At 41.5% G+C, this 12554-nt stretch overlaps 1 protein-coding gene across 6 annotated transcripts in view; it reads right to left on the bottom strand.

The window, feature by feature from the left end:
* dgkb (diacylglycerol kinase, beta) overlaps nucleotides 1-9027 on the bottom strand; it is a 679678-nt gene extending 670651 nt beyond the window's left edge. For all 6 annotated transcript variants that reach the window (XM_078228107.1, XM_078228097.1, XM_078228136.1 and 3 more), the window contains exon 1: nucleotides 8958-9027. In XM_078228107.1, coding sequence (XP_078084233.1) covers nucleotides 8958-9027 — 70 coding nt within the window. The remainder of the gene's footprint in view (nucleotides 1-8957) is intronic.
* Nucleotides 9028-12554: the final 3527 nt, after the last annotated feature.

Raw genomic sequence — 12554 nt, forward strand, 5'->3', positions numbered from 1 at the left:
GGAGTCACCATTGACCAGAAACTTAAAAGGACCAGTCATATTAATACCATGGCTACAGGATCAGGTCATGAACTAGAAATTCTGCAGCTAGTAACTCACCTCCTGGCTTCCCAAAAACCTCTTGACCATCTACAAGGCATAAGTTAGTGGTATGATGGAATATTTCCCACTTGTCTGGATGAGTTCAACACCACTCAAAAATCTCAGTGCCATCCTGGAAAAAGGAGCCAGTTTGATTGACACCCCTCCCAACACTTTAAACATTGGCCTGGACTTTTACAACAGAAAGCCTCTTTGTTATTGCAAATATCCCAACTCTGCAATCCCAAACTGGAAGCAAAAATTCAAGCCATTCCCTCCACCATCAGTTCTCTATGGCAGCAGTGAGTACCATCTATAAAATGCACTACAGCAACTCACGAAGAGTACAAGAGTACTTACAAAACTCACTTCTTTTACCACCCAAAAGGTCAAGGAGATCTGATGTATGCAACCTGCAAGTTCACCTCCAAGCCACACACCATCCTAACTTGGAAACATTTAACCATTCCTTCGGTCTCAGTAGGTCAAAATCCTGGCACTTCCTTTCTAACAGCCAACACCAGATGGACTGCAGCTATTCAAGAAGGTGTTTCACCTTGAGAACAATTAAGGATGGTGAACAAATGCAGAGAGGTAATGTGTCCTTTACTTTCTTGTCACTACACATGGAACTGCACAAGACCACTTAACTATCCTTCATGTCTGGATAAATCATTAAAATGCAAATTAACGTGCAGGATATATTTTTGAGGAGTAATTAAAATGCAAGCGACCTTTCTTGTGGTTAATGCCTGCCCTGCTCCAAATAATTAAACCAACTGTTTTCACTATATTACTTGTAGACTTATCAACTGGAGTTGAAATCCAGAGAATGGCTGTTGAAAAACCTCTATTCTATCACAATGGTATTTGAATGGGTGAAATTTGGACTCTTATTTGACAAATAACCCACTTGATTGACACCCCATTCACCGGATGTAGCACAGCTTCGTAAGGTTCCTGCTCTGACCAAGATGACAAGAAACAACAAAGAGTTGTGAACATAGCCCGGTCCATCATGCAAACCAGCCTCCCATCCATTAACTCTGTCCGTACTTTCTGCTGCGTCGGAAAAGCAGCCAGCATAATCAAGGACCCCACACACCCCAGACATACTCTGCTCCATCTTCTTCCGTCGGGAAAAAGATACAAAAATCTGAGGTCACGTACCACCCGACTCAAGACAGCTTCTTCCCTGCTGCTATCTGACTTTTGAATGGACCTATCATATATTAAGCTAATATTTCTCTACATCCTAGCTGCGACTGTAACATTATATTCTGCACCCTCTCCTTTCCTCCTCCCTTATGTACTCTATGAACGGTATCTTTTGTCTGTATATCACACAAGAAACAATACTTTTCATTGTATCCCAGTACATGTCAAAAAACTTAAACATTCACTCCCTCCACCACCATGGCAGCAGTGTGCATCATATATAGCCATTCACCAAGGCTCCTTTGAAAGCACTTTGCAAACCCATGACCTCTACCATCTAGAAGGGCAAGTGAACAGACACATAGGAATGCCACCATCTGCAAGTTCCTCCCACCCCACACAAGCTATCTGGACCTGGAAAAATATAGCTGTTCCTTCTCTGTAACAGGATCAAAATCCTGGAATTCCCTTCCCAGCAGCAATGTGGAGACATCTGCACCAGACAGACTGCAGAGACACAAGTTGCCAGCTCACCACCACCTTCTCAAGGGCAATTAGGGATGGACAACAAATGTTGGACGAACCAGTGATGTCCACAACCTTTGATAGAGAAAAAAAATCCTCTACCTCCTCAATGTATTTTTTTGCAGTAACAGCAGATATGATTTCTGCATTTGTAAAGTTTATGCTTTATTATCCACAATTATATACATGTTAATGTTGTCTAAATTTAGAGTTCTCATTCTGTCATTTATATCATCTATTGGCTCATTTACATCTTTCTCCACAGGAGAAGGTTCCTCTGTAGCTGTTTGACTTGTGATATCAGAAGCTATTACCAGCACTATGCTAAGGCAATCCTAATAGTTCTAAAAGCTATTAATCACCTCTCTCAGAATGCGTGATATTACACTGATTAGGCGAGTCAAATAATCATCTTCGAACTTTCTTGGTCTGCCTCAAACCTCTCAATCCATGGACAGGGTGCAGCTCATTATTTGGGGACAAGTAAATTATCTGCTGCCCAAGAGATAAATGTGCATGAATCAGGTTTGACAAGTTAATCTTTCTCTTCTGTCTTGACATGCATTTGTTGCATTCTTGACACATAACAATTATATTCATGGACCAACAGTGTGGAAAAATTCTAATGTCACCAAAGCTATTACTGTTGCATGCCACGGGTAGTACACATATATTTGTGAAATTCCTGGGTTTACCAATATACATTCAAGAACTTTATTATCATTCATACAGAAATGGAGGTGCTGTATGCCACTTTTGGTGGTTGAGCATTTCTCTTCTTTAACGCCACATACTTGAATAAGAGTTGGGGAACTAGGCTAAAAATCACAATGTTGATAAAACAAAAATGCTTTCTATTAAGATGCAATAATGTGGAAATCTTAAAATGCCAAATAATTTCCATACGTGACGCTAGCAATCATTTGAAACACAAATTGTGTAGCAAGCCAGAAACTTTTGAACAGGTCTGAAGAAAATCCAAGTTGTCAAGGAAGCAATCTGGATTGCAGTGTTCCATCAGAATATGGCCGCTCTGTCACTGTTCCTTTAAAGTTTATTTATTAGTGTGACAAGTAGGCTTACATTAACACTGCAATGAAGTTACTGTGAAAATCCCCTAGTCGTCACACTCTGGCACCTGCTCGGATACACAGAGAGAGTTTAACATGGCCAATGCACCTAACCAGCACATCTTTTGGACTGTGGGAGAAAACCAGAGCACCCGGAGGAAACTCACGCAAACACAGAGAGAACTTGCACATTCTGCACAGACAGTGACCCAAGCCGGGAATTGAACCCGGGTCCCTGGTGCTTTGAGACAGCATTGCTAAGCACTGTACCACCCACTTATGATATTCTTTAAAACTTTTATTGGAAAGTTTATAATAGATGTTCGTAATCTATCCTCCTTTGCTTGGCGTCCAGATTTCTTTGCACTTCCCAAAAGTTTTTCGATAATACAAGAAAAGGTACTACAGAAATGCAAGATGCTGTTCTTGCCTGAAAGTAAGTGTTAAACTTCTATAATCATAGAATCATAGAAACCCTACAGTGCAGAAGGAGGCCATTCGGCCCATCGAGTCTGCACCGACCACAATCCCACAAATTTACCCACTAATCCCTCTAACCTACGCATCTCAGGACTCTAAGGGACAATTTTTAACCTGGCCAATCAACCTAACCCGCACATCTTTGGACTGTGGGAGGAAACCGGAGCACCCGGAGGAAACCCACGCAGACACGAGGAGAATGTGCAAACTCCACACAGACAGTGACCTGAGCCGGGAATCGAACCCGGGACCCTGGAGCTGTGAAGCAGCAGTGCTAACCACTGTGCTACCGTGCCGCCCCTATTATAATATAATAGCTTAAAGCTGAAAATCTCCTTTAGTTTATTTGAAGGAGCCGAACAGCTTATTATGAAGTTGACCATGACAGGAAAAAGAAGAAGCACTGCTTTGGTCACTGAAACACAGAATCAATAAGTTATGTACCAGTAGCACTGGAATTTCAAGAACAGATTCTCAACCACAACAATGCTTGAATGTGATGAATGAATTGCTAAAATGTCACCACTGCTTCTGACCTTGGTCAGCAGTTGAGTGGAGACGTTCTTTCTGACATTCTCTTTCCTGCCTCACCATCTCACGATGCAGCACTGAGACTGGAAGTTCAACAAAATGGAAGGAAAATCAACTTCGATTCTACCATGCACTGGCTCTGTGGATTTGTAGTCCACGACAATATTGGGAAGGATCTTTTAAAGTAGTATAGTATATCCTAATCCACTCTTGAGAACCCGTCTCTGGAATGTCCTTTTCGTAAAAACAGATGCCTGCTGCACTATCTCAGCTGGTTCCATCCAAGTCAGATGATGGTTACAAGTCTCAACCCAACAGCTCTGCTACACAATGACTTTGCACTGCTGATAAACAGCTACCCATGAACATAACTAAATGTGAATTAATTCACCTCATCATGCCTATTCTCCCTGCAGACCATGTAAAAATTGCTCTATTACCGACAAAAGGTCTTGGTGCATTGCATAGTGTCCCTGCCTCTGAGCCAGAAGTTCTGAATTCCAGTCCCAATCCAGGACACAAAGGTCAAGGAAGGTGTGTGCATAATGTGGCCAGGGTATCAACGTGCAAATTCTTCCAACATAGGCCAATGACAGGCAGTAAGAGCAGGAGAGATTCCTGATCAGCCATCCGATGGAAAGAAAATTGCAGCCTCTATCATCAGCTCCAGCCTACTACACATAAAAGTGGATGTAGCTACAGCAATTCAGACTCCTTGGTGGCTGGTTGGCTGAGTTGACTTGATGGCCAGTGTAGATCAGATTTGTGCCAACAGCATGGAGTTTGATCCCCGTACTGGCTGGGGTGGTTTCAGGACCTGCCTCCTTGCCTGCCCAAGGCAGAGATTGTGGTATTATGGGTCAAACCTGGCTTTGGGTAGAGAACTGAAGAAGACAACTGACAAGGTTCAAATCCATTTAATCTCTGAAATAAGATCAATCACTAGCAAAATCAGGCACTGAAATTTCTCTTCAAATGTAATCATGGATTTCCAAAGTATAAGTCAAACACTCCAAACAATAGTTTATCGTAAGAAATCTATCCACCATCGTCAGAAGCAGGTTCCCTCGAGCATTTGATTAACTATGTTATTGACTTATCTCAATAACCTTTGCAATATACTAACACATCTGCATGACAAATTACTTTTTTCACTAATCTCACCTATGCTACACTGTTGTCCTCCAGTATTGCACTCTCAAACCACAGTAATGAAATACTGTGCGTTATTCATACCTCTTAGAATTTTAAGGATCTAGATCATATCTTTTTTGAAAAAAAGTTTGCTGGTTTTTGCAACTTAAAGCCTCACGTGCTAGAATCATCACTCCATTGTCCTTCTTTGACATCGCTATAATGCATCAGTGTTCCTCCACAGGCAGGATCCCAACATTTCAGACAATATTCTAATGCATTTCATCTTGATTCTAAGTCAAAATAGATTGCATATCCCTGTATAATTTAAATATCTGAGAAAAAAGCTCTATTGATAACAATACTACAATGCCCAGACTCCTTCACTAAATTGTGTCTAATCAGCATAAGAGAGTCATTAAGGCATCCATTCATTGTGTACATTTTAGGATTCCTGCTCTGTTGTGCATGACCTTACTGTCACTGCATGTATTGCTTGACATGTATTACAGAAACCAATTCCATTCTGCAAATGTAGTTATATAGCCCACAAACTCTAACAGGGGAGCAGGTGGTCACTCACAAATTCCCAAATTGCACTTGAATACATTATGATGCAAAATCCTCGATGGTTGTCAATTGATGCTGCACTCGCTACGGGGGTTTAGAAGTAGGAATATTGGTTAAGTACTTGAATTGGAACACTGTGACTCGTGGTGTTGTACAAGGATCTGTGCTGGGGCCTTAACAAATCACTAAGTATTAATGGCTAAGTTAACACAATAGACAACCATATATACACATTTGCCAATGAGAATGATTGGAAGCAGAGAAGGTACTGCAGATGGGAGTATAATATTACAAGGGGAATTGATAAGATTAAGTGAGTGAGCAGAACTGTGGCAGATGGATTTCAATACAGGCAAGTGTGAGACTATCCAGTTTGGGCCAAAATAGATAGATCCTGACATTTAAAAAAAAAGAAACTCTGGGAACAGTTGAGGATAAAACATTTTAGCGATCCATGTATATAGATCTCCACTTGTTATTTGGAGTGAAACAATAAAAACACACATTTGTACCTCTGCTAATTGTAGCACAATGGTAAATGGGAGTACAAATAATAAACTTATGACAATGGTAAATGCGAATACAAAGAGTACAAATATTTATAACTTCACTACAAATAGAGATAAGCTTCCTCCATTGTACTTCCACTTCACACAACACAGAAAAATAAAAATACTAGCACTTATGCCCTCCCTGGTCCAGCAATTTATTTCAGGAAATTGTACTGCTTATCTTGCTCAGGTGAAAAACAGTTTCCATGTCATAATAGTGACAGAAGAGTTGTGCAATTTCACCTTTTCCTCCACGCGGAGAAATATTGGCCCAGTTCTTCTGATTAGAATCGGAACCTCTTCTTTCCTAATCCTGATCAGAAAGAAAACACTTACCCCCCTCTGATTTTTCTAAGCAATCTTTGATTGAAGGATCCCTCCAAACTGACTCCATACAGGAAACCTCAGCAATATCAGCAAAGAGAATCCATTCAGAAGCTATTCACCCTTTTATAGCACTAACTGCTGTATTTTGCCAAATACAGTTCAAATATCCCAAAGCTTCTTTGAAAAAAAGAGAAGCCAAGTGGGTAAAGGGATAGGACGGGTAAGGTCAGTTGGTAATGGGGTTAGGGGATAGGGTGACAGTTGGGTAGGTGGAAATAGTTGGGGAGTCAAGGGTGGTGGAGTTGGGTGGTGCGATTGGGTCAGAAGGTGAATTCTAGTCAGGCTAGAGTGGAGTCAGGTGGTGGAGGCTCATTAGATTGGATCAGGGGGTGGGGAGTCAGTTGTATAGCTACACAGGAGTTAGGCAACACTTTTTCTGACATTTCCTGAGTAGTTATCCAGGTTAGTAAGCTAAGACCATGCAAAACCTTTGACTCTAACTCAGAGTTGGAGACTTTTACAGAGGGTCTTGGGAATAGGGAATTGGAAGTTTGAATGATGGAGCAATTCCCATGGATTGATTGCACTGGAATTTCTGAGGGACCACTTAGCACATGTCCTTCGTACATCAGGTCTCTGACTATCTAGAGACCGTAACGTTTCCTTCAATGGTATGAGACCACCTAAAGGTGGTGGTCACCTGTTGTTACAGATGTGCATTCATGGGGATGATCTGCCTCCTTTCCTGTGTCCCTGTGTTTCTAGATTTTCCTGATTTCTGGTAAAACAGTAACTGTGAACAGAAATGATGTGTAAATGACTTCACTCCAAATAACAAATCATGAAGTGTACAAGGGCCCTTACCCTTTTGTAACCTCCAATATGTTCCCAGCTTTTCACATTAAAAAAAACATCAGGATCTATCTTTTTTTGTTCTGAAACATTTTGCTCTCACACTTACCCACAACAAAATCTACCTGCCACCGTTTTTTTCTACTCAATGTCTTTGCCATTTTATACTTCCATCTGCACCAAATACTATGCTGCCAATCCTGGTTATCATTGGTAAATGTACATATTCGGTTGACCATTATGTTAAATAAATTAATAAATACCATGACTAGTTAAGGTCACACAGCCTTTGTGTGACACCACTGATTACTTCTTTCCAATTCAAGTACATACTACCGACCTCCCCTATCAATTTCACTGCCCCCGAGAATTGAAACATGGAATTTCTTCAAAGCAATCATACAAGAAGTAGGAGCTATTGGAATTTTGAGAGACTGTTGTCAGTAATAAGCAAAATTGTTTTGTAGTTTCACTATAAAAGTTTCTGCAAGATTTTTTTCCCCGAACAGGACCAATTTGGTCTGAACTTGGTGAGAATTGTTCATTTTCAACTGATTAACTGGAAAGCAACAACGTATTCTGCTCCATTCATAGTTCTGCTTGGCTCGTTGGGGCAGATTGTTCAGAGGGATATACTTTTGAACTCGTGTGAAGAAACAGTTCACGAGCAAAGAACCCTGGTATATGTACCTTGGGAATACCAAAGGTCCCTCTAATTACTGGGGCAAAGAATAGAACTAACTGAAGGCTTTTCCAAATATCCATGTTAACTTAATAGCATAAAAATAGAAGTTGAGATTTTTTTTCATGCGCATAACCGGCAATTCAGAGAAACTGACTACACTGTTAAAATGAATTATTCAGTGTGTTTTCTTTTCAGAACTGAAACATACAAAAAGCAGATACAAATAAGAAACCTGGTTAAACCCAATGCAGCTGGTTTCCTCTTCCTCGGGTGATAATTGGCGGTTGCATTTAACGCACGGGCAACTGCGCTTGAAATAATTGGGATCCTGAACATTACACAGCACAACATTACATAACGTGTACTAAAGGTTGATGATGGTTCTAGCTCGTCGCGGGTCTGTGAACAATGTTCTGGTTTCTTGGGGCGAAATTTAAAAAAAAATGTGCATTTTAACACAGTTCCTTCACTTAACAGCCCGGGGATGTGCTCCTAGTGCAACGCACAGGACGCCGAGTCGAAGGGTGAGGGTAGTGGAGCATCATTTACCAAAAGCAGGCAGGTGCTTAGGGGGTTGAGAAATAAGATCCAAAATAAGGTGCTGTTTGAAATTCAGCTCCTCCCGAATAAAAACAAAGTACCCTCGTGTAATTTAATTTGCAAAGTAAAAATAAACAGCGTATGTTAGTAAAGGGAAAGGGGCACCGCATTATTTATGAAGACTAATAATACACAGATGTAACGGTTGTATTATCAGAAATATAACAAGTGTGGACATTTAAAGTAACACTTGATATTCAGATACATAGCACCCATTGCTCGCCTGTCACACTGTGATTCGCTATGCGTTGTTAGTTCTCAATGTGATTCTAATCCAATCTATTTTAAATCAAACCCATTACTGTACAATCAAAGCGTCCGTACAGCGTGAGCTTCCCAACCAGCAATACTAGCAGAGCAACTGGATGGCTTGTCGGATTCTTTGGTACTTACACTGGGCGTACTTCTGTAGCTGGGAGAATTCTGCAGGGCTGAGGGTGATCCACTTTTCCTGGTTAGTCATGGTGGTCCTCTCACACATTCCCCACACTCATCTCCAGATTCCCCTTCCGTCTCAACGAACTAGTCGCTCCGCGTTGGGATTCCTCCTCCTCCTCGGGGTTTGAGAAGATTTCACTTGTCGGGGGAAATGTGTGACTGCACAGACTGCTGCCGTGAACCGGTCTGCGGGAAGAAGCGCCTCCGGATTGAGCTGCTGCAAAGATCTGGAAATAAAACAAAAAGCGAGGGGTAGTGATGCATTTGTTGATGAGATTAGAACTTGTTTCCAGCGGTGAGCACGGTAAACCACATGTGACTCTACGCTGAACGCAACATTTACTACAGCTTCAATTTATAAGCAATTTCAATCTGCTGAAATTATTTAAAATTTCAATATAACCACATCGGCTGTTTTTTTTTAAGTCAGTTCCTTAAATTGGTGTGAACTGAGAACTTGTAGGAAATTGCATTCAAACTGTACAATTGCAAGTACCTTCCCACTTTGGGATGCCCAACGCTGGAAATGATAAGCCACATTCTTTGAAGGCACTTATTCATTGCTTACTACACACAAAAAAACCAGAATCAGACCTCGGAACTATGCCAACAGATACTACATCTTTGCAGTGTGATTTTTTTTCCCCACCTCACGAATGCTGGACTCCACCAGCCACGCAAAACCACCACTGCACCATTCTGCTTTCATTTCTGTAAACTTAGAAAATGTATTTTCTTCCCTCGAACTCTTAAAGGGCTTGTCTCTGTGGTGGAGAATGAATGGCTATGATTAGTCAACAACTCTTATCATTTATCCTGTGACTACTGGAATGGCCCGTGGCCTTGTTTTTCGTTTAACAGTTCCTAAGTCCCTACCTTTAACACTCAGTTTGTGGAAGACAATCCATATAAACACATGCTGCATTGGCAGTTGCAACAGAGATACAAAAATCTGACTCAAGAACAGCTTCTTCCCTGCTGCCATCAGACTTTTGAATGTACCTACCTTATATTAAGTTGATCTTTCTCTACATCCTAGCTATGACTAACACTACATTCTGCACTCTCTCTTTCCTTCTCCCCTATGTACTCCATAACGGTATGCTTTGTCTGTATAATGCGCAAGAAACAATACTTTTCACCGTGCACCAATTATTTTATTAGAGTCACAAGTAGGCTTACATTAACATTGCAATGAAATAACTGTGAAAAATCCCCTACTTGCCACACTCTGGCGCCTGTCCGGGTACACTGAGGGAGAATTTAGGATGGCCAATGCACTTAAGCAGCACGTTTTTTGGAAACCGGAGCACTCGGAGGAAACCCACACAGACACGGGGAGAATGTGCAGACTCTGCGCATTCAGCGACCCTAGCTGGGAATCGAACCCGGGTCCCTGGAGCTATGAGGCAGCAATGCTAACCACTGTGTCATTGTGTGACAATAATAAAATCAAATCAAAAAATATGTAAATTGCATATTACAGTAGCTGCGATAATGTTAGTTTATTTTGGCAGTGCTAATCACTCTCTAAAAGTGTGAAAAACTGACTGTATTCTTGTTAGAGCTCCATAAGCAGATTGTTCCAAAGTGGGTGTGAAAAGATAATGAAAGGATTACAATTGTGGGCTGCTTACTCTTTACACCTTTGAAAACACTTTCATTTTGCCTTGATATAACCACAAAAAAGATTTGACAGGCTGAAATTCCAAGTTGTAGTGTCTATTCATGGCAATATTTTCACTTCATATATGAATTGCGTTCTTCCTCCATAATTATAAATGGTAGACACATAACTGGTAAAATCACTTTTAAAATGATGCATGGAAATGATGTATTGTACTTCCAACAAGAGAGAATTTAAACATCACCCCTCGACATTCAATTGCATTGCCATCACTGAACCTCTCACTATCAACATCCTGGACGTTACCATTGACTAGAAATTGAACTGGACTCATCATATAAATACTGTGGCTACAAGAGAATCAAGAGATATGGGAAAGGGACTGGAAAGTAAAGTTACCGTATAGGTTCATCTTATTGGATGGTGAAAGCAGACTTGAAGCAGCCTATGAATATTTGTTTTATTCATTCAAGGCATGTGGACTTCACTGGCTCAACCAGCATTCATTGTCCATCCAGAATTGGTGGCAAGCTATGTTCTTGAACCGTTGCAGTCCTTGTAGTGTAGGTACATTCACAGTGCTGTTAGGGAGGAAGTTTGAAGATATTGACCCAGTGACAGTGAAGGAATGGGAATATATTTCCAAGCCAGGATGGGGTGTGTCTTCAAGGGGAACTTCCAGGTTGTGATGTTCCCATGCATCTGCTGTCCTTGTCCTTCTAGATGGTATTGGTCATGTGTTTGGAAGGGAATTCCTTTCAGGTATGGAGTGCATAATTGTTTATTGCTTAAGTGTATCTCCCTGCCATTTGAAAGAAAATGAGTTGCATTTCTGTAGAACTTTAGCACTTCACATACAGTGAATTAAGTTGCATTGCAGTAACTATTAAAATATTTGCAGTACCCAGTACAAAAAGAGAGAAATCAGATTTTGTTTATTAGCAGGTTGAACGATTGGTCAATGCCATTTTCAGGGTGGACCTGTGCTGAATTGGAATGTGTTTTCAGTCTCTCATTATCCAGCTTATGGCAGGAAGATCAGATAAACTGTGCAGCAGATCTGCTACTGCTAAAGCCACGGTTAAGATTTTGGCAGCCTCCAGAGTCAGTTATGTAAGTCCTGTATCAGCCTGAGTACATAGATATTCAATGTATTATCAGTTCCACATCCTTCATACAGCAACCAATGTTAAAAAAACACTCACTTTACCTGAACACGACAGTTTTACCAAATGAAGGTAATTAATGCCTTACCCTTTGGAATAAACTCAGTCCATGCTGATTCAGTAGTCTTGGTTTTGGTGTTTTACTTCAGATACTACTGCTTTTCTTCTCCTGATGTTGAAAATTTACCTCTTGATTATTTGTTTATCCACAGAGGCTACCAGACCTTCCAGGTATTTCCAGCATGCTCCGTAACAGTTTGTCTTAATTTTTGGCCTCACGCTGATCAACAGGTGCGGTGAGCTGGTAAGATCACGTCCAGCTCACCGCACCTGTCAATCAGCATGAGGCTAAAAATCTGATTTGCACCCAGATTGCCTGGATCTCCATATCATTAGTGAGTTGGGCACAGCTGCTTCCCCACTGCAGGATGCTTTCCCACCTTATCGGCAAGCTGTTAGGCTGGTGATTATCACTACTGGTCTCCACCAACAGAGACCAGGCGCCATGCCCATGCCCGGGTTGGGTGGGGGGGGGGGGGGGTAGGAATTGGAGGCTATTGAAACCCCGGGGTGGGGGCATGGCCTGCCTGGCACCCTGGCAGAGCCCAATTGAGCAGTGTAAATGTGCTGTGGCAATGCCAAGGGCAAAGGGCTTAGGGTCTTAGTGGGGATGAGGCTATGCACAATGATGGAGGTGAGGGGTTGTGGCTATGCACAGGGGGGCCTATGCATGGGGAGTCTTGCAGGGGGGAATCGTGC

This window comes from Mustelus asterias, chromosome 2, assembly GCF_964213995.1.
Source record: "Mustelus asterias chromosome 2, sMusAst1.hap1.1, whole genome shotgun sequence".
NCBI classification, from domain to species: domain Eukaryota; kingdom Metazoa; phylum Chordata; class Chondrichthyes; order Carcharhiniformes; family Triakidae; genus Mustelus; species Mustelus asterias.